General features: G+C 38.9%; 2 protein-coding genes across 3 annotated transcripts; both read left to right on the forward strand.

Annotated features, from left to right (window-relative positions):
- Positions 1–68: 68 nt before the first annotated feature.
- Positions 69–7,714, forward strand: ZFAND1 (zinc finger AN1-type containing 1). The gene is made up of 8 exons (XM_066204882.1): positions 69–150; positions 1,184–1,226; positions 2,469–2,508; positions 2,870–2,997; positions 3,083–3,174; positions 3,977–4,101; positions 6,918–7,073; positions 7,217–7,714. The coding sequence occupies exons 1-8, from the start codon at positions 96–98 to the stop codon at positions 7,388–7,390; spliced, it is 813 nt and encodes a 270-aa protein (XP_066060979.1). The 5' UTR covers positions 69–95; the 3' UTR covers positions 7,391–7,714.
- A 3,410-nt stretch (positions 7,715–11,124) lies between these two features.
- IMPA1 (inositol monophosphatase 1) lies at positions 11,125–21,057 on the forward strand. 2 transcript variants are annotated; one of them, XM_066179582.1, is made up of 9 exons: positions 11,125–11,196; positions 11,451–11,532; positions 12,836–12,969; positions 14,914–15,018; positions 16,273–16,318; positions 16,465–16,573; positions 17,291–17,399; positions 18,684–18,835; positions 19,261–21,057. In XM_066179582.1, exons 2-9 carry the CDS (start codon positions 11,470–11,472, stop codon positions 19,377–19,379), a joined length of 837 nt encoding a protein of 278 aa, XP_066035679.1. In that variant the 5' UTR covers positions 11,125–11,196; positions 11,451–11,469; the 3' UTR covers positions 19,380–21,057. The 2 variants fall into 2 exon arrangements, with proteins under 2 accessions (XP_066035679.1, XP_066035669.1); XM_066179572.1 differs by lacking the exon at positions 11,125–11,196 and adding an exon at positions 11,303–11,347.
- The last annotated feature ends 240 nt before the right edge of the window (positions 21,058–21,297 follow it).

A 21,297-nucleotide genomic window follows, 5' to 3' on the forward strand; every position in this document is an offset into this window, starting at 1 on the left:
CTCTGCCCCGCCCGCCCCGGGGCGGGTCCCGCCGGCCCCTCCGCGGCCCGGCCCGGCCCTGCTCGCTGCTTCTCCGCCTCCTGCGTGCGGCGGACATGGCGGAGCTGGAGGTGGGGCAGCACTGCGGGGTGCCCGACTGCCGCCAGCTCGGTAAGGGAGAGCGCGGCGGGTCCCGGCGCAGACGGGCATGGTGGGCTGGCGGGGGTTGCGAGGGGTGCCGCCCCAGCTCGGGCAGTCCTCTGTGCTGCTGCAGCCCTGCACGGTCCAGTGCCAGCGCCTGTCACCTCGGTTGTGTCACTGGGTGGTTAATAACCCGCTTGCCCCTTCCTCAGACTTGCTTGCCTTCGGTGATCTCGGAGAGTGTGACTGGAAATGTAACCTCTCAGAAAGTAGCAGGAGAACCGCCTGTACCGAAAGCTTTCTGAGGGACCACTCAGAGATGAAGGGATCGAGATGATAGTGACCTGAGCTGTCTGGTCCCGTTGCGTGGTGGTCTGTCAGCATAAAACCCGAAGGATGGAGAAGCAGAATAATGGGCTGGACCTGGGATTTGCTGCCATTAAATGATGTGGTAGGGTTCGGCAGACAGTGAAGTGATTTTATCTGTAAGAATTTATGTAGTCGGCAGGGGATGTGTACAGAGGCTTAGGAAGTGTGAGCAATTTTAATCACCCAAGGACAGTATGGATGATATGATGTGAAGAAGGGGCAGGGTCATTATGACTGTCCAGTGGAGGAGATGCTCTCCCTTCCAAAAAGCCAGCATCTCCTCCAGCTGGCAGCCCATTTTAAAAAAATGTAAATTGTCCACTGTCAGTACGTAGTGTTCTGAGTGGTCTCACAATAAATTCAGTTTTTAACATAACTAGTAATTTCGATGGCTAGCCATATGTTCCAGTGTCATAGCTTGATATTGAAAAAAAAAATTAAAACCTTATTACAGCTTCTGGAATGTATATAAGTATAATTTACCTGCTCATATGTTTTTCTGTAATACTAATTAGAGGAGTTAACAAAAGCCACTTCTAGCTAAAGTCTAGATGCAGTTGCTACATATTCTTATAAAGATACCTACCCTGTGATGTTGGTAAGCAAAAGTTAATCATGTGGAAAATTAAGCTAGAAACTATTAGCAAAACAACAACCACTTTGTCTTAATTGAAAACAAATCTCTTTGTTTCAGATTTTCTTCCCTTTGTATGTGATGGGTGTTCAGGTATCTTTTGGTAAGTTCATAGAACCACAAAGTATCTCAAGTTGAAAGGGTCCCACAAGGGTCAACAAGTCCAGCTCCCTACTCCTCACAGCACTAAAACTAAAGCATATGACCAAGTGTCATTCAGACAATCCTTGAACTCCAGCAGGCTTGCTGCCATGACCACTTCCTTGGGGAGCCCATTCCAGTGCCCAACCACCCTCTCTAAGAACCTTTTCCTAATGTTCAACCTGAACTTTCTGTGACACAGCTTCTTTCTATTTCCTCATGTTGTATGCTGGTCACTAGGATTTCCTCATCCCAAGTGAAGAATCCTGCACTGGCTCTCATTACATTTCATACAGTTGGTGACTGCCCAGCTCTCTAGTCTTTCCAGAATCTCTCTGTGTGACTTCTTCACCCACAAGGGAGTTCACAGCTGTTCACGGGTGTGGTTGGCAACCATAACATGAATCTGGATAAGATCACTTATGAAAATATTAAAGAGCACTGGCACTAAAATTGAGCCCTGGTGAACTCCACTGGCCACCAGATTAAAGCAGTTTAATTAACTGTGACACTCTGAGCCCAAACCAACAGCCGGTTGCTCACCCATCATACTACAGACTTGTCTAGCTGTGTGCTGCACCTTTGGTCCAGAAGGACACTCTGAGAGACAGTGTCAAAAGCTTTGCTGAAATGCAAAACACCACATCTGCTGGCTCCCCAATGTCAACTGAATGGGTGACCTTGTCACAAAAGGAGGTGGCTGATTATGTTTTCTTCTTGAAAAAATGTTGAGGTTTCTTGCAAGGTTGAAATCAGGGCTTGCACTTTGATTTACACTTCAGATTAGCAGAGGGCAGCTGAGAGAAACTCAGAGATTAGGGACACATTTAACTTCTAACATATCAGAAGCCTTCAGGGGCTTTCTGCCATTATGGAAGGTGATTGAAAATCCAATAAAACAGTCAAACTCTGATTGTTTTGAACTGAACTCTTAAGCATGCTTATGTCTTCATTCTCTTGAAATGGTTTATTTATCTTGAGGCATAAGTTCCAAAAGCTAAATGTTTGAGATTCTGAGAAAGAATATATCTGTTCAAGAAGTGAAATGCATACAAACTTTGGAGAAGATTCATTATCTAACTGAAGTTTTCCCATGATAAAACTTGTCAGAATACTCTTTAAACACTAAAATGTTTTCATATGCAATTTTTTTTTTTCCTGGAATGTTGATAACAGTATGTTATTTTCTTCTTTTTCCACAAAGCCTTCAGCACAGGAGCCGGGATGCTCATGGGTGTCCTGAGGTAATCTAATAATACATGATAGCCTCTAAATTAAAATTCCATGCAATTTAGCTGTGTGTTTTCAGACTAGATGAATGCATATGGTATATAAGTATGAATTATTTAACTGAGAATGTGAAAACCTTAAAAAAAACATGAATCTACTCTTTTTCTTCCTCTCAGAAGTAAATTGACTTTGAGTAGGATGAAGGTTCTTTTTCTACCTCTGAGCTAAACATAAGCAGGGCAGAAGTAGGAGAGAATAGCTGGACCAGATTTGCCCATAGAATGGAGAGCTAGCACAGATCTTTGAGAAAGCTGGGATGGTAACATATATCAGTAGTATCTGTTTATTTACAAAATATTTTCGACTTACTCCTAGGTGAATATAAGAAACAGTTCTGTGAAACCTGATCAGCACAGATCTTACCCATGCTCATACAAGGACTGCAATGGAAAGGAGCTTTTGCCAGTGTTATGTCCTTACTGTGAAAAACATTTTTGTCTCAGGTGAGTGGAACAGAGTGTTTAAACATCAATATTCATTCACTAATATATGGAAAAGGCAATAGAAGTTTTACTTTGTTGTTTACAGACATCGTCATCAATCAGACCATGAATGTGAGAAGCTGGACACACCGAAGCCTCGAATGACTGCCACCCAGCAGCTTGTTCAACATATTATAGGCAAGTACAGAAGCATATATATTCTTTTCCTTACGTTTTTTTCAGAACACTATTTGAGCTTCTGACCTCCTTTGAGGGGCCAGGTTTGACCAAATAAGAGCAAAGGTGGGAGTTCCTTGGTTAAACCGCCCTAAACTTACATGTTAGCATTTAATACTGTTCATCTAAACTGAGCCAAAACAACAGTACAGGAAGAATCTCTAAAAGAACTAATAGGGCACGGGTTTCTTTCAGAATTATTGTCTTGTTGTCATTCTACAAGTACTATAATATAATGAATTGTACCTAGCCATTATTATTTATATATTAATTCACGTGCAAATAATGCAATTGTGTTGGATGTGCATGTCAGTCTGCTGGGATCACACCTACACAATCAAGATGGCCAGAAAAGTCTGATTCTACCACGTTTTGGAGGTTTTAAACAAGCTTAGGATGGGAAAGTGAATAAACAGCACTTCCCAGCTGGACAGTGGGGTTATGTGTAGAAAGGAGGACCTGAAATTGTTGCCATATGAATGCTGTGATGGCCACAGGTTTAGAAACTTAAGAACTTGTATCTATTTGGCTTTTGCAGCCCGTGTTTACATGGTGATAATGTTCATCTACCTTTCAATGTAAAGGAATTCAGCTAGAACTAAAAATTCTGGTACATGACTTTGGGAGAATATGAACAGACACAAAAAGGGATGGGATCCTTGGCAATACAATGAGACCCAACAGACTAAGTAGGTCTATGTCATATAATATGGTCAGGAAACTGTCAGAATGATCACACTAAAAGGGATTATATTGTTCTCAGATTCTAAAAAAAGTGACGAAGTGAAAAGCAAAAAACGTAAAGGAGCAAAAAACAGTGAGACAGCAGCAAAAGTGGCATTAATGAAACTGAAAATGCACGCGTGTGGCGACAAGTCCTTACCTCAGGTCAGCGATGTTTGTTTTCAATAACTGAATTCTCAAAGGTACTGGAAAGTTTTCTAAATTGCTTGATCTTCATCGAGTTCCCTCAGCTTGGTTTTGGATTTAATTTTTCAAGACCACAATCCCTTAAATGTATATTTCAGCCTGGTACCCAAAAGCAATCTCACTAGTCTTATGTCTGTTATGTCTCTGTGGGGTTTGGAGCAGTGGAGTCAAATTCTTTCATTTTATAGCAGAAATGTATTTGCCTGCCACATGGCTGTCACATAGCACTGCAGGGACAAACAGGGTCTTTTGGGGATTCTTGACAGAACGTTGACAGCACTAAGTTGTATTAAAGCTTATTATTTTAGCAGAATTTGGTGATCAGTAGAGCACAGAATTATATTGTTAGACTAGAACAGGATTTCTAGAATCGCTGTAGCACAGTTTTGTAACTAGTGCAGCACAGAGTTTTACAGCACATCTTAGCTTGTGGTTCCTTATCACCTGGACCCTTTGCAGATAGTGTCAAATCTTAATACTTGGCTAGCAATATCAATATTTCAGATCATCTAGCCCTGAAACATGCAATTGCTTGGTTTTCCCACCCAGACTGAATTCATATGTTGGGGCATTGCAGTAGACAATGTAGTCTTATCATAAGAATGAGCCTTAAAAGTTTGAGTTTGCCAATTTTCAGTGTAGAGGGATGAGTATGCCAACTTAGATTGGTAGCAAGACACTTCAGGTGCAGATTCAGCTACTCACCCAGAATTAGCATCTGAAGATTGAGGGTGTTGTATATACAACATCATTTGTATCTGTAAAAAAAACATCATTTGAGAAATGATTTTCATGAGCTGAATGACATGATTTATCATCCCATTCCTGAAACAGGTAGGAAGGAGGTACGGATAACGGTCAGTACAACACAGTGGGTGTTGTGATCATCTTTTTACAGCTGGGGTTTCTGTTAAGGTAAAGTGATGATTCCTTGGGCATACTCCAGGTTTGTTCAGGCCAAAAAATCTGTCCAAGTTTCACTCATTTCCTGAAATGATAAGAAGCTATTCATTCTTGGGAATTATCCAAACCTCAGTGAAGGTAAACAGAGTCCCCATTTAGGAAGAGTTTTTCATGTGCCCTTTACTTTGGGAGTTAGTAAAGGGACAGACAGGTATTTAAAACTTTATAAGGGTAATTAATAAGAACATTGTCACCCTGAAAATAGAGAAGGGCTGACAGTAGGGGGTTTATTAGACATTTTACTGGTTAGAGAGCAGGAAAATTAAAGTCTAGTGAGTGTCTACTGGTTATTTTAAACATCAAACAGCTTTAGTAGGGCTTTACCCCATTTTCCCATAAGGAAACGTTGCTCTAGAGCTCGTTTTAGTGGACTGTTCCATTTCTTGACTGCACCATTACTTTGAGGACAGGTGGAACACCAGTCAACTCCATGATTGTCCTACCATTCCTGGATTTTTTTTTTTTTCTTTTTGATGAATGCCATTGTCAGACTGCACAGCAGAGGGCATAGGAGTGTCAGCAAACTGTTGATTAAATCCTGTCAGAGTGGTAAGACCATCAGCTTTACCACAAGCAAAGGTTTCCCTGAGCCCTCCTTATTTTACCTCCAGTAAGGGTGTAACACCACTCCTCGGGTGTTCAAGGGAGAAGTCCAACATAATTTGTCAAGTGGACCAGGGGGGTTATTTCCTGCCCACAATCCATTTGGTCCCCAGAAAAGGTGAACTCCTCTGTGAGGCCCTGGCATTGTTTCTTCATCAATTGTTTTAATAGCCCAGTTGGTGTTCCCCTGAATGCAGTTCACAGAAAGTATTTAGGTTTCCTGGTTGCATTTGCTGGTTTTGGGGAATGCAGGGAGACAAAAGGGAGTTCCAATTTTACCTTAACAATTGAATAAGAAACCACTGTTCCATTTACTCTTGTTACCAATATTTTCTGATGTTTCGAGGGATAGCTCCAGGACATGATTCTCATTTCTTCTGTGTGGAGAACACTCAAATTTCAAGGAAAAAGCACAGGCTGAGATTCAGAATCAGTTTTATGAACATGGTTGTGGTAGTTCCATATTCCTAGGGAATGCATAAATAAATCCTTTAAAAAGAAGACTTCTCTCTTCTTTGATAGTTTCTGGCTTTGACTCAGCAAGGATGATCCTAAATGATGAATATATAGCAGTCATGCTTGCTATATTTTACCCTAATCCCATTCAGAATCTCTCCCTCATAGATTACTCTTGTCATTTTTTAAACAAATCTTTCAGTCTAGTAGAAAGAGTGTTTAGTACATAAAAGGAGGATACAGTACAGGATAAAGGATTTAGCTGGTCATGATCTGAATGCTGGTTTGTGAAGCAGGCATTTCTAGTACAGTGAACTGCTCTAACTGCTTTTGCATTCCAGTTTGAGACACTCTCCTGCTGCCAAAAACAAATACTGCTTATTCAAACTCACCTTTTTCTCATGAGGGCAGGTACCTTTTCATGTCTGTCTGTATATAACAGTGTGCTGTGGGACTGGTGGGAAAAGATGTTCCCTTGACCTTTAAGAACTTACTGTCCATCCTATATACACCCGCAGCTGGAGAGGATTGGATTTGATGATCTTGGTCATTTATATTTTGCAGTAAAATTGTCCTGATGGAATAAAACAAATTTCAGTTGGTAATTCTGGGGCTGAAGTTTTAAGGTTTTTTTATTGAAAAACTTTAAAAAGTGTTAAGTTTTACTTTAAAAAGACTTACTAGATGTATATGACTGGAATGATATGTTTCTTCTGTGGATAATTTTTGGTTTATTTTTCATGTTTTTCTAGACAGAAAGAATATACTTTCAAGTATTTTTGCCAAAAGGGAACAAAGAGAAAAGCAAACCCATGTTCTTTTGCAGTAAGTGGAGTATTGGCAAAGTAGTAGATTTTGCAGCTTCCTTAGCAAGCCTTAAAAATGACAACAACAAATCAACATCCCAGGTAAGTCAGCAATAACAAACGTTTTCCAGGTTGCTGCATTTTGGTTTTAGTTTTTCTTTAGCCTTTTGTGCCTCTCCCACCCCACTTCTTTCATCTTGGATAAGCAAATCTTGGTGTTAATTTCTGTGCTGTTTGTTTTACAGAAACTGAGATTATGCCATACTGCCTCTGGAGAAGCCTTGCCATTTGAGCACACACTGGAAACATGGCTATCTGATAAAGACTATCCATTGTACAATGGAGGGAATATAATTCTGGAGTATCTTGATAACGATGTTCTATTTATAGAAGATCCAGAATCCTACTTTAGTCAATAAATTTTCACAAACAAAAAAACCCCAATATTTTTTAGAAGCATGGTATTAAAGCAACTCCAGTTTTCTTTTAAAATCACTAGTATGCCAGAAATCTGTCTTCCATTGTAAAGACACATTTCCCATCAATTTCTCAGTTGCTCTACTGACAGAAGAACTATGTCCTGAATGGAAAACGATAGTAGCTAATGTTACAGATATTCACATTCTAGAATAAATTCTTGCTGTATCAAGCTGTATAATATCAACAATGTTTTCTTAAATTTGGTATTTATTTTTGTGTAAGTGGTGGGGACAGTGTGTCCTAATAAAAAATGAAAATGTAAACCTGCAGTATGACCGTTTTCTGAAGGAAAGAAACATATTATGCTATTGCAGCATTCTTTCTACATCTACATGAACAGATTTGATTGCATTCGGAAACCAGCACTGTCAATTCACCAGGCCCACATTTCTTTCTTAAAATAGTTTAATGACATTTAGAAGGAAAGCTTTATGAAGCAAAAGTAAATTCACTCAGGTGTCTTCCTGATTGTAAATCTCATTGTGTGATTTGGTGGGGGATAAAAGATCTTGGCAAGCCTGTCACTTATTTTGCTTTACAGAACTCTTACTGTAGTTTTAACATGACTTAGGTATTAATAAATTACTTTACTGGATGTGGTGTGGATGTCACACAAAGGAAGGTGGTTTTGGTTTCCATGAAGGAAAGGGTTTTCAGTGGCTGAGTATTTTGGAAATCTTTGTCTCCTGGCACCAGAAAGCACAGGAGCATTTTTCTACTTTCCCCTGCCTGTCTCTCCAGTTGTTATCTTGCTTTCCAGTACAAGAGGAACAGTTCCCTTTCCCCTTGTTATTTATTTTCCTCCCTTTCATCTGCAATTGTCTATTCATCTTTCTTTTCATCTTAGGCTGCTGTTGTACAGAATATGCAGTAAGAGCCCAACCAGCATTGTGGAACCAATGAGCTGGGAAGAGCACTGAACAGAACTTTTCCCCCACACTGTTGCTACAAAAGCAAGTGAAAAATACTTCTGTGCAACAGGGTCCCTTTTTTTTTTTAGCAGAAAATCTTCTGCTAAATCTTCAAGAGTTTTCTACTTACACCTTTTCTCCTGCCCCTGATGTTTCTGCCTTAACATTTGCAGGCAAAATAATTGAAATAACACCTCTTTTTTGTGGATAAAGAGAAGACAGACTTGGGATGCAGGAAGTAAATCTTTGGGGAGACCTCAAAGGTTTTACCAGGGTGGTTGCTTTCATCCATCGCCAGTAATGGCTAAGGCCTGTCAGCCTGTAAATGCCGGTACAAACATGGGAAGTCACAGTTGGTAAGACTCCAAAAAGTTTGCACTATCATCTTCTTCCACGAATGTGTCTAGGACTGTACACAGCAGCTCATTCCAGGTAGTTTTCAGAAACTGAGAAGCAAAACCAAATTAGTCTGACAGATAAATAATTGAGAAGAGGTGAAAACTCCACCCTAATCAATGGTACTAGGAACAAAGGCAGAAACTTTTCCAGACCTTTAGAATCTTGCCTAGGCTAGAATTGCTCTCATTTTACTTGTTTAGATTCCAAGATACCTTTACTTGGCTTTTTGGGGTTTTGTTGGGGGTTTTTTTGTTTGTTTGTTTTTTGTTTTTTTTTTTTATACTTATTATTTTAGCACATTTTCATACAGAAAGTTCAACAACTGCATTTAAAAAAAAAAGAAAAACCCAGAAGACTTTGGAGAAATCAGTACACGTTTGAAACCACTGTTAATGTTACAGGCCTGTGCTTAGAACGTGCTGAAATGTTTCACTTCAAAGGTAATAAATCAAACTTCTAACTTCTAGTAGAAGCAAAAAGAAAAAAAGTGTGTAAAGTTATGCTAGTAAGAAGAGTAATTTATCAAAATAAATACTTCCTCATTTTACAATAAACAGTGCTTTTAGCCAAACTACAAAAGTAGGTGAGTATTAGCCAAACTACAAAAGTAGTTGAATATCAAGCATTTTCATTGTTCTAGCTGTAATGTTAGAGAATGCCCAAGGTCAAGAATTTACAAACATTTTATGAGATGCTTTGGTAGCAGCTCCGGGACTTGTTCAAGTTCAAAAATTGCTACAAGGTTGCCTGGCATGTGTTTGTAATATATGCAACAGTTAGGAAGGGTTCTACTAACACCAGTTCAATTCTGCATGGATATGTGACCTATTAGATCAGCTAGGAAATGCTGTAGTAAACAAGAAATAATATATCACACTAAGAAAGCAGGCAGTAATCTCTCATACTTTTATTTTCACAATTTTCTCTTTCTGTGCTGTTTTGGAAAAGTATGTGCCCTGAGGTGTGATCAGTCTGGTTTGCAGATTTTTATCACTAGGTCACCTCTGTTCATCCAGCTTATCAGGTGACACATAAAAAGACATCTTGCAGCTTAGTTTTCCTCCTAGTAGCCTTGTACATAAAATACAAAGTTTCATTTCAGCTGGAATAGACGTGGTTTGGATTAGGAAAATTCTTACACTTGTTAGGAGAGAACTTCAGGCATTCCTTTTTACTTCTGCTGATTTTAAGGTGAATATAGAATTTGAAATCTCCTGTGAAACCCTTGCTGTTAAGTATACATTAATATGTCAAAAAAAACATTTTCCATAACACTCATGCAGTCCTGTATCAGTTGTACTGAGGAATGTTCAGCTGCTTGCCTCAACAAAAATCGAATCTGAGCCAAAGTGCCTCTTTCAATGGTCTGTGTGCTTTTGGTATAACCTTGTAAAGAATGATTTGCGAAGTAATCAATAAAAACACAACTTACCATCTTTGTAGTTCTTTAATGACTATGAATACCTTAAAAAGCAGCTTATTCCTGTTTATGAGATGGGAAGGAGGAAATGTGGAATTGCAGAGTGACTTGCCCCACACAACAGATTCAGTGAGAGTGAAAACTGTTTTTCAGAGATGTGGAAAGGACAAAACTAACCCCCTTTGGCCTAGCTGTGCCTTGGGTTGGCATTGAGGCAGTGGGGTAAGACTGCTTCTTTTGGTGTGGTAGACATTTTATGATTATTTTAAGTGTAAACCAAACTGCAACCCTTGTCCCGTTTAGCCAGATCACAATTTTATACAGGACAGTCAGTTACATCAGTTGCAATTTGTGAGGACAAAACAAGCCCTCAGTGTTTTGCCTTTACTTGGTGACAGAAAATAGCTCAAAAGACCACAGAAAAAAAATTAAAATGGTATCAGTCACGCTTGGAACTTTTTTTTTCCTCTGTATGATTTTAATTAATACTGAAGATGCATCAGCTGCACTGCAAATTGCTTTCAAAAATCGTTGAACTCTGTGAACTCGCCCTCCCTGAGGGTTCTGAGGCACTGACACAGGTTTCCCACAGATGATGTGGTTGCCCCACCCCTGGAAGGAAACAAGGCCCGGTTGGATGGGGCTCTGAACAACCTGGTCAAGTGGAAAGTGTCCCTGCGGTCGCTTACGATCTTTAAAACTCCTTCCAAACCATCCTTTCAATTCTACGATAAACTTCAACCGCGTGCTCCATGGGCGAGCATTTACGGTATCTCCGCCCCGCCACGTCCAATTATTAACCAGAGGTCGACATCAAAGTCCCATTTAACACTTCCCCCGTAAATTTTGGCAGCGCCGGCGCCGAGGGGGCCGCCCGCGGCCCAGCGCCCCCTCGCACGCAGGCGCGGCCGGCACCGAGCGGAGGGGGCGGGCCCGCGGCCTCGCGCGCGGCGCCTGCGCCTGCGCCTGGGCGGGATCGGCGGCGGCGGCGGCGAAGGCGCCGGTGAAGGCGGCGGTGAGTACAGCGCGCGCCGCCGCCGCCGTCGCCGCCATTTCGGGCGCCGCGAGGGGGCCGCGCGCCCTGCAGCCCCGGGGCGGGGCGGGGCGGGGCGGGGCGGGGCGGGGCGGGGCGGGGCGTGCTCTCAGCTCGTTTCCTCGTTTGACCGGTACTTAAACTGGGTGGAGTGAAAACCGTCGGATTTGTAAAAACAAAAAAAAAAAAGAAAACGAGCCGTAATAATTTTTGGCATCAATCTCTCCTCTCGCTAGGCTCTTTAGCTCCGGAAAGATGGCAGATCCCTGGCAAGAATGTATGGATTATGCAGTTGGTTTAGCAAGGAAAGCTGGGGAGGTAAGTATGAGCTCTTTACAAATAATAACGTGATTTATTGAGTCTAATATGTCTATAGCTTTTGAAGGAGGTTGATGTTAGGATTTCTTTTGAAGAGTGTTTTGTCAAAAACCTAAACGGGCAGAATAGTTTGTGCTGTTCGAGTGCAAGATTAGGGTGTCTTTAATGTTTGCAGCTTAGTTAACTTAAGAAAACAGCTTTGTGCTTTTCCTTGGCCTGGAGTCTGACTAAAGACTAAGGAGTAACTTTTTGTTCCTTGAGTTTGATTTAAAAAATAAAATACAGAATTGTGGTAAACGAAGAGCCTCTAGATTTTTGCCCTTAAACTCCTTCTGTCTGCCTTACTGTTTTACCACCTGAAAGCTGGTGACAGTCTTTCTTGTGAGCACCTCCATCAGCTTTGTACAGTGGCTCGTTGATGGCACACAGCCCCATATTGTGTTCTCTCCATCCTTGGAAGTGTCTGAGGCCAGGTTGGATGGAGTTTTAAGTCCAGTCTAGTGGAAGGTGTCCCTGCTCATGGCAGGAGGGTTGGAAAAGTTCCTTCCAACCCAAACCCTTCTATGATTGTCTCTCTTCATGAAGACTGCTTTGCTTCTGTAGATAAGAACCATCCCTTACAGTGATGATATTTTTCCACTTGAGATCTCAGATGGCTTAGAACAAGAAAAAGTTTGTACATCTTGGCAAAGCTGTACAGCATGAGCAGTTACCAAATGTTTTGGTTCTTAGTAGTTCTGCTCAGTACATTTGAAGGCGGGCAGACACGATGGCGCATGTTCTAATTCTATCCCCTGGAGCTGCAAAATCAGTGGAACATTGTTTCTGCAACGACCTCATTAAAGCCTTCCCGCAGAAAATCTTTCTGAGTTACAGTAAAATCTGTGGGCTGTGAGGCATGGATTCTTGCTTAGGCTGATGCTAATAGTTTTAAGATCATAAATGCAGGGTCTGGCTAAAAATAGCTGACTTGAGCTCAGTGTTAGGTGTTCTGTTCAACTCTGCTATTTAAATTTGTAAATCTAAAACTTGTCCTTACAAAATGGACCCCAGTTTCATCTACCTGGAGATCTTCCTTTTGTACTTAGATTTAAAGCCATGTAAAACTTGGTACTGAGTAGGGATTAAAGATGCAAGTCCCTGCAGCTCCTGCAGTTAAAGCCAGGTTATGTCACTGCTTGTGTTTCGTGTGTGCCGCATAGAAAATGGCTGTAAAAATGATGCTTAAGTTTTTTTGAAAACTAAGTTTTGCCATATGGTTAACAGTGAAAGATTTTTTTTCTGCTTGTGTTTGTTTTAACAGATAATCCGTGGAGCACTCAAAGAGGAAATATCTGTTATGACTAAAAGTTCACCTGTAGATCTAGTGACAGAAACTGATCAAAAAGTAGAAAACTTCATTATTTCTTTGATAAAAGAAAAGTATCCTTCTCACAGGTATGTTTTGTTTACCAGCATGCTTTTGACAGAAGAAAAATGGGAAGTTTATGATTTTGCTTGGTAAAGTTTTTATTACAAGTGACATGCTGGAAAGTTGTAGCATTGTCCTTTACCTTCAATAAATTATTTTAGAGCACTAGTGGGTTGAGGTTTTGCCCAGGGCTGTAGCAACAAAACGAGGTGTCCCCAGGACTACTGACGTGAGAGAAAACTTAGACCAGAAGTCACTTCCAGTTGAGCCAACTGTAGGAAACTTCTTGGTTATTTTGTTGAAAAATCAAAGGTGGCCCCAGGAGACCTGGAACCCAAATTTCATGTCTGCTTTTGAAACTGCTGTTCCTTTGCTGTCTGTGTTGGATGGGTCCTGTGGAACTGAGTGTGCCTTTTGCAAATCTCAGTTTTACAACATAAAACATCCTTAAAAGAAGACAGGATCTTCTTGCTCTGCATAACAGAAAGACTGTCATACAAAATACTGGTTTTCTTAATTGCTCTTCCCCTTTTTTCCTTTCTCCCACCCTTCCTATACTCCTGTCTCCCACCCCCTGAAAAATGTATTCTTGAAGTGTGATCTGTGTGTATTTTGCTTACATGGGTCTGTCTTTAGCATTTTGACATAAAGGCTGAAGTTTAATACAGTTTCCTTAAAGTCAGTTTGCTATTTTTTCCTTTCATTTTCTTGGAGATTTTGTTATTGTGGCTGTATATGTGAAATGTAAGAAATCTGTGTAGAACTGGAACAACTGAGGTGGTGCAGAGGTTTAGTAACCAAATCAGTATAAGCCTACAGGCTTGTGGAGTGACCTTGAAATAACAGTTTCTGTGACATTAAAAAGCATTTTAGAATATTTTAGCTTCTTTTTATTTTAGGTAACCAATGTCGCATTAGACGTAACGGTGCTGAACTTCTCTTCCTAGTGAATTACTCATCCACCTATATTCAGTCTCATTTTTCTGAAGGTCTGCTGCTTTTTGGAAACATGCTGTTTCTTTCTGATTAGTCATCTTCACTTCTGTAGTTAATCAGAAACCTCCCAATCAATATTAAAGGCACCTCCTTTGTTTCCTCTCAGCAGTTATTTTACATGTGTTTGGAGGAAAGCCTGTGTTTGCTGCAAACTTTTCATAGGTTGAGTAATGTGTGATAAATTGTGACAACCTGCAAAAGGCCTCAAAGAGAATTCCACCCACTTAGACTCATTCTAATAATTTTGCAATCTAACACACTTTGATGAGCAGCAAAACTTGTGAAATTTGGGGTGCTATGGCACTATGCATTCTGTGTCCCTGGGGTTTAATACTGTGGCTGAGCATTCACTCATCTTCAGGAACTCTGGTTTGAATTTCTTCCCTTTATCATGTTACCATTTTGTCATGCTTGTAAAACTCAAGTTTTGAGATTAGCAACTTTCTGTCATATTTGGGTTGAAATCCAATTTAACGATTGCTGCAGTGTTCTAACCAGGTACATAAGACCACAAAGGCTTTCTTCACTGAAAACACAAGCTACAAAATAATGTTGTGTAGCACAAATAAGCTGAAAGATATAAATAGCTACAGGTATTTTGAACAAAATTTGATGATGCTGTTACTGGAAGAAAATTATGGAAACATCAATGTTCTGAATGCTAGATTCTGATATTATTCTAGTATATTCTGAATGCTAAATTCTGCTATTATTTCTATGTTGGAACATAAAATTCCTTTCCCACATATTGTGCTTATCCTTGACATCATAAATGCTCATGCAAGCTTGGTTAGACATGGTTGGTGCTTTTGCTTTCTGGATAAATCCTGTATTTCTCAGCTTTTTGTGTGTGATCACTGGTGGTGAAGCTCAAAGCTTCGTTCCACTTTTATGAATTTTAACGTCAAGGACAGTGTTGTAATTCAGACACTTTAAACGATTTTAAATGTCTTTTAAATGTGTCTCTACTGTAGCTTTATTGGAGAAGAATCTGTTGCAGCTGGAGAGGGCAGCATTCTGACAGATAACCCCACATGGATTATAGACCCTATCGATGGAACCACCAACTTTGTACACAGGTCCACCTTTCGTTTTTTTCATATTAGCAACCTCAACTGATTGCTCTTTTTCTTTCTCCAGTTCCATGAACGTAAGGTTGTTTTTAATTTTTAAACGCTTTAAAAGAGATAATTTGTTAATAGTTACAAATTGCTTCTTATTGAGAGCCATTGGGCAGTTTTTGCAAGAATTATAATATTCCTGTTAGTATTGTAATAGTCTTGCTCTGTTACCTACATCAGTTCTTCCATGTGAGGCCTGTATTATATAGCAGGGGTCAACTGCCTTTGGCATGGATTCCAAAGGCAGATGGGCAGATTTCCATAGGAACAGGATACAGAATAAGAAGTTGCAGCATCTTCAGAAAGGGAATAACAGCTTCAGGTGCTGATTTCTTAAGAAATTTCAAATCCATTGAGATCTAGGAGTCCCAGCAGGATATCACCACTAGTTATCAGTGGTATTTCACACCAAGATGAGGAGGGGACTTAGAGAGTAGCACAGACAGTGTTTAAATTCCGTATGTCTTTTGAATGTGATAGATTTTGGTCCCAGTGAGCTTTTTTGAGTCTGCTTGATTTCAGTTCTGAAAAGACTGCTGCTATGTACACAATGGCTTTCAAACACCTCCTGAATCCTGCTAAATAACATGTTCAGAAAGTTATAAGAAAAGAACCCATTCTACTGACTCTACAGGCTTAAAAGTTTTTATTCTTTGTAGAAAGAATAAAAGCAAATGTCTGGGAATTGAAAAAAAAAATAAAAATAATTAATTAATTGGTTGATTGTTTCAGACTTAGACTGAGATGCAATCCACCATGTCTTACATAGTCCCACTGTCTTCACTCTTCTTGCATTCTTCAATATCTGTCTTTGTCATGGCTTTGGTGGAGAAAGGGGAGGTGGTGGGAAAGGTAGCGTGGTTCTTTTTATGAGACTATTTTGGCCAGCTTGTTCCTTCTGAGAAGGGTTAGCAGCATAGGGGCTTGTTTGCATTCTTCAGCTGTAAAAACCAGTCCCTAGGCTAGGAACAGCTGTATCAGGAATGGCAGCCCCTAGTGGGTAGAAAACTTTGTGTTTCAAATGGTGATCAGTGTTGTGTTCTCTATTTTCAGTTAAACTGTGCTAATTCCAGAAAAATGTTCAATATAGTCCAAGTTTGTTTTCGAAATATATATTACATTTAACTGAACACTGTCTTTATTTAGAGTAAGCATGGCAATAAAACAAATTTAGTATCTCACCATAAATCAGTGAAATGTTTTGTTTTGTAGGTTTCCATTTGTGGCAGTTTCAATTGGCTTTGTTGTAAACAAAAAGGTATACTTTTTATTACTTAATATCTAATCAAATCCAAATTAATTGCTTGCTTGTAGTTACAACTAAGTTCTGTAATTTCCTGTTTCACAGTAAATAGGAAGAAAGGGAAAAGAAAACCTCAAGATATTTTTCCTTTTTTGTTGCAGATAGAGTTTGGAATTGTGTATAGCTGTATAGAAGACAAGATGTACACTGCCAGAAAAGGAAAAGGTGCATTTTGCAATGGTCAAAAACTTCAAGTATCGGGCCAAGAAGGTAAGCTGAACTGAGTAGCTTCTTTCTGGTAATTACCAGATTGCAAAAGAAACAGGAGAAATTTGCACCTGGGTATATTGGTCATAGTTAGCTCATAGTTTGTTTTGCAAGACTGGCTTTGGCCATGGACTGTTTAGTTTTGAGAAACACCTTTTATATTCTCTTTGATGCATGTGATGTGATCTGTGCAAAATCAGGACTCAACAATAGAAGATTTTATTTCCCATGTATTGTGGTTTTGTTAGTTTGTTTCTTTGGTTTTGATTCCCTGTATGTCTGCAATCTGTTTGAGATTGTTCTTCCGAGTGAAACAAATCTACCAAACAATTCAACTTCTCCCAGGTGTGACCTGTTGGTTTAAGTCAGCACAACTCTTCTATGCTTACGACCCTACATCAAGTAAAATCTGTATTCCAAATGAGATCTTCAAGTATCTCAAGACTGTTTTAATTTTTACAGCAATGGAATTTTATTTAGTACTGGCATCAATTAATGTATGTGCACTTCGGAGCAGATCATGCTTCTTTCATTGTATTTTATTTTTTCATGCCATCTTCCAAATAGTAAAATATTTTTATATGCTTGATATATGTAATATTTTATTAAGATACCTCACTTTTATTCAGTCATGTAAAAAAGCAATGAAGTAAACTTTGCTAGTTACTGTGACTATTTAATTTGTGCTGTTGGAAGAGTGAAGTTTTGTTTCTTTTCCAGACATTACAAAATCCCTTTTAGTAACAGAATTGGGGTCAAATCGTGATCCAGAGGCTATAAAAATAATTCTTTCTAATATGGAAAGACTTCTCAGTATTCCTATTCATGGGTAAGATACTTCCTATTTTGATATATTTCTTTATAAATATTGACAGTGGTTAGTATTGTAAATATGGTAATTTTAATATGATTATTGTATTTACTAGTTAAAAAAATTAAATACAAGTTTGTGCTTCCCCCCCCCCCCCGATAAAACTGGATGAACAGAAGCTATATTACATTTCTTAGTTTTCTTTCCTTGTAGTAATGAAAATTGGTTTTTATATATATATGAGACAAAAGTAGATCTCCCTTTCCTCTTTTAATACCATACAATTCTAATTTGTCTGAATAGTTTAAATTGTCCATAAACTGTTCTTTGGTTGCATTCCCTGCTTCTTCTCCTCCAGATAAGCCAAATTCTACATTTCCACAAACCTTTTTGTGTAAGTAGGTTTCAGTAGACAGTTTTTCGTTACTCAGCCATATTCATGTTTCTGATCTAACAAGTTTTATGCTGAGATTCTCAGGATTCTTGTTTTGACGCTTAACATGTAGATGTGTTTTCTACTTCCAAAAAGTCTTGGAATGTTGTTAAAGAATATATGCTAAGATGTAAGTAGGAAATACATTTTAGATGTATTGTGAGTTCAACTTAGCCATTTTTTTTGTAAACAATAGTTTGAGTGGAGTTGATTTAAATTGCTTCTTGCAATAGTTTAGCTGCTATCAGTTACAAATTAATGTAACAGTTTACTGTTAATTGAAATAACTGCAGTTTCCTGAACAAGTCACACTTACTTGCTAAGTACATTGACATTTCCAAAATAAACTGGAATTTGTGACAGGAGGGTTTGGTGAAGTTATCCAGACCAAATTTATGCTGTGTAGTTTACTTTTTGTGATTACTGTTAGAGGGTTTGACAAGTCAGAGATGTTTACTGAGCATCACCAGAGAAACTGAAAAAAAATGGGTTTTCAGCACTGAGAAGTGTACATTCTCCTTGAATTCTTGTATTCAAAGAGCAGAATAGACTGTTACTGTTTCATGGGAAATGATCTTCCATAACGTTTTTTTTTAAGAAATCATTTAAGACGTGTTTAAACAAAAATTGATTAACAGAATATGTAAATATAATTTCTAGAAATTTGCTCTTTTTTGAAAACTCCTCAAGCTACTTAAGCAACTCTTCATTCCCTTTTTTTTATGTTTCACTGCAGCATTTCATCATGCTTCCTGTAGTTCAGTACACTTCCATCATGACATTTCTGTGTTCTCTGTGCAGTGTTCCCAGACACTGTAAGTTTCTTGCAAACTCTTCTCAGTTAAAACAAGATCTTGTCTCTCCTTTAGGATTAGAGCTGTCGGTACAGCAGCTGTGAACATGTGCCTTGTGGCAACGGGTGGAGCTGATGCCTACTACGAAATGGGGATTCACTGTTGGGATATGGCAGGAGCTGGAATCATTATTACTGAAGCTGGTGGAGTGCTGCTGGATGTAACAGGTAAATACACGGGCCTGCATAATAGTTTTTTGTCCTTTTAAATGGCTGCTGTGAGCAAAATGTAGCTGAAGAGAAGGCAAGGAGTTCTTTTCAGTCCTCTTTCCAAGCTACCACTACTGAACAGTTCCCAGCCCATTAATAGATGAAGAAAGGGTTAATTGCATGTTTTTAAGCAACAAGAGAACCTTTACTCCCTTGGCTGGGCTCCTGGAAAAGTGAGAGCAAGTGTAAACATACATTGAAGAGAATTTAAATGCAGCTCGTATGAGACACCTGTTGTGTTAAATGCATTTTTGTCCAGACGAAAAACTTGGTCCTAAATAATAATATATAATTTACTGTCAGTTTTTTCAGTGCTCATTTTCATACCAACTTTTAATTTTCTTCATATATAAACTGGTTGCTTTGTTTGCTTTGCTTTCTAGGCGGACCATTTGATTTGATGTCTCGAAGAATAATTGCAGCAAGTAGTCGAGCAATTGGAGAGAGAATAGCCAAAGCACTTCAGGTCATTCCTCTGAGAAGAGATGATGCAACCAACTGAACACCAAAGCTGCACCATATTAATGTTAATTATTAATAATTAATATTAATCCTTATCTAATGTTGTCTCATAGTGCCCCATGGTGGTCGTTCTACACCTTGAATAGATGGTAGTTTTTTAGTACTGGTGTGGCTGCTAAGTAGAGCTTTGAGATTGAACAACATTCTAAGTAAGCTTTAACTGTTGAGTATTTTATTTAACATCACAATTAGATAAAAACCTAGAAAAATAAGCAAATATATGCAACTAGTATTTTCAAGTTTTATACTACACTGGAACAGCTAGCAAGAGACTCTCTGATGTATAGATAAATAAAGATCTCTAGTTCTGTAAGTGACGAAAACAAAACCCACTGTCCTAACACCACATCATCACATCTGATCCTGAACCCAAAAAGATGAAGGCAGCATTACTGTTTATCCAGTCTTTGTCTAGTCTCCAGTGTAGCCATTTCCTTACCTCATTGCAGTTTTTGTAGAGGTGGTTCACACATTTCCAAACTTGTTGGCTGCTTGCAGTTTTGGCTACAGTTTAAAGCCTTTATTATTTATCTATCATTGGTTTTGTAGTCATCATTCTACCTTTCCAATGGTGGATGGACACAATCTCTTCTCTGGTCTTGTATGTGGCCAGTACACTTGCAAATCCATTACAAGTTTGAAAGTAATAGTTACGGTGCCAGAAAATATGTGCATCTTCCAGAATTCAGTTCTGAGCACACCTATCACCAAATGTACTTACTTGAAATTAAGATGCATTATGATTTGCATTTTGTTAATTTTGATTTGTTTTCTTCATAGATGAGTGTGTTTCAAAGTCTAAGGAATCAGTAAATCCAAGAGAGTTGTACTTCAGCTGGCAAAAAAATAAGCCCATACTCCATATTTTTAATGTAATTTTCTAATTCTTCATAAGCTACAAAAGCAATGACCAACCAGGACCAGATTTCCGTTGTGTTTTACAGAATGTGCACAGGGGACGATATGAACCTGAACCTAAAGGGTTAATAAGAAATACTAGTGATTTTATTCTAGGTGTCAGTTGTTGTAAACTTTGAAAATTATACTGGTTCTCTGCCTTTTTGTATTTAAGATTGTTAAAAGCATCAGTGCACTGTTCAGATAATTAATGCACTTTAAAAAAAGATGTCAGACCGTTTTTTAGACTGGGATTTTTTTTATGTTGAATAGAAAGTTGTCTCATTGGTTGTTTAATTAAGACACAGCAGTGCTTTGGAAAACCTGACTTTTTGTACTGCTGTCCCACTATTTTTACTTTGAAAAATGGTATGTTGAAGTTTCAACAGCTTGCATATTATAAATGTCAGGTTTTTATATCAGTTGATTTTTGCAGATTTTTCAGAAACACTTAGTTTTAAGATGTATCTGATGCCAGGTGATTAATGTTAACGAGATCAGTCTCCTATTTAAAGGTCTTCCCCAAAAGCCAGACTTAAAATTACTTTTTAAATTCCTGTTGACAAGGATGTTAACCTTTTGAGCATTTCACTATAACTTTATTGCCATAAACAATGTGTGTGGGATCATGGTTATTTTTGAGATGTCTTCTGTACCATTTCTGTGGCTTTTGTATAACAAAATCTGCATAACTTTGTGAGGTGGACATATGTCTAAAAAGTACATAAGATGGGAGCAGAAATAAATACACTTTAGCAGCAGTGGCTTGAACTGTGCTTCATTTCTTAGCATTCATCAGGTCCAGTGCTGTGACCTGTCAGAGTGGATCTGTGGGCCTCAAACTCTCTGGTCTGAACACTTTTTCTTCTTCTTGGCCTTGATGTGGACAGATCATAAACTGTTGTGCCTTTAGATGCAGAATTATGTGTACACCTGCAGTTGGGTTTTGGAGTGAGTATTTCAACTTGTTCCAATGAGATCATGGTTCATTAATCATCTCC

The sequence above is a fragment of the Chamaea fasciata genome, unplaced genomic scaffold (genome assembly GCF_029207755.1).
Source record: "Chamaea fasciata isolate MVZ Bird 193981 ecotype frontalis unplaced genomic scaffold, bChaFas1.0.hap1 SCAF_1, whole genome shotgun sequence".
Classification (NCBI taxonomy): Eukaryota; Metazoa; Chordata; class Aves; order Passeriformes; family Sylviidae; genus Chamaea; species Chamaea fasciata.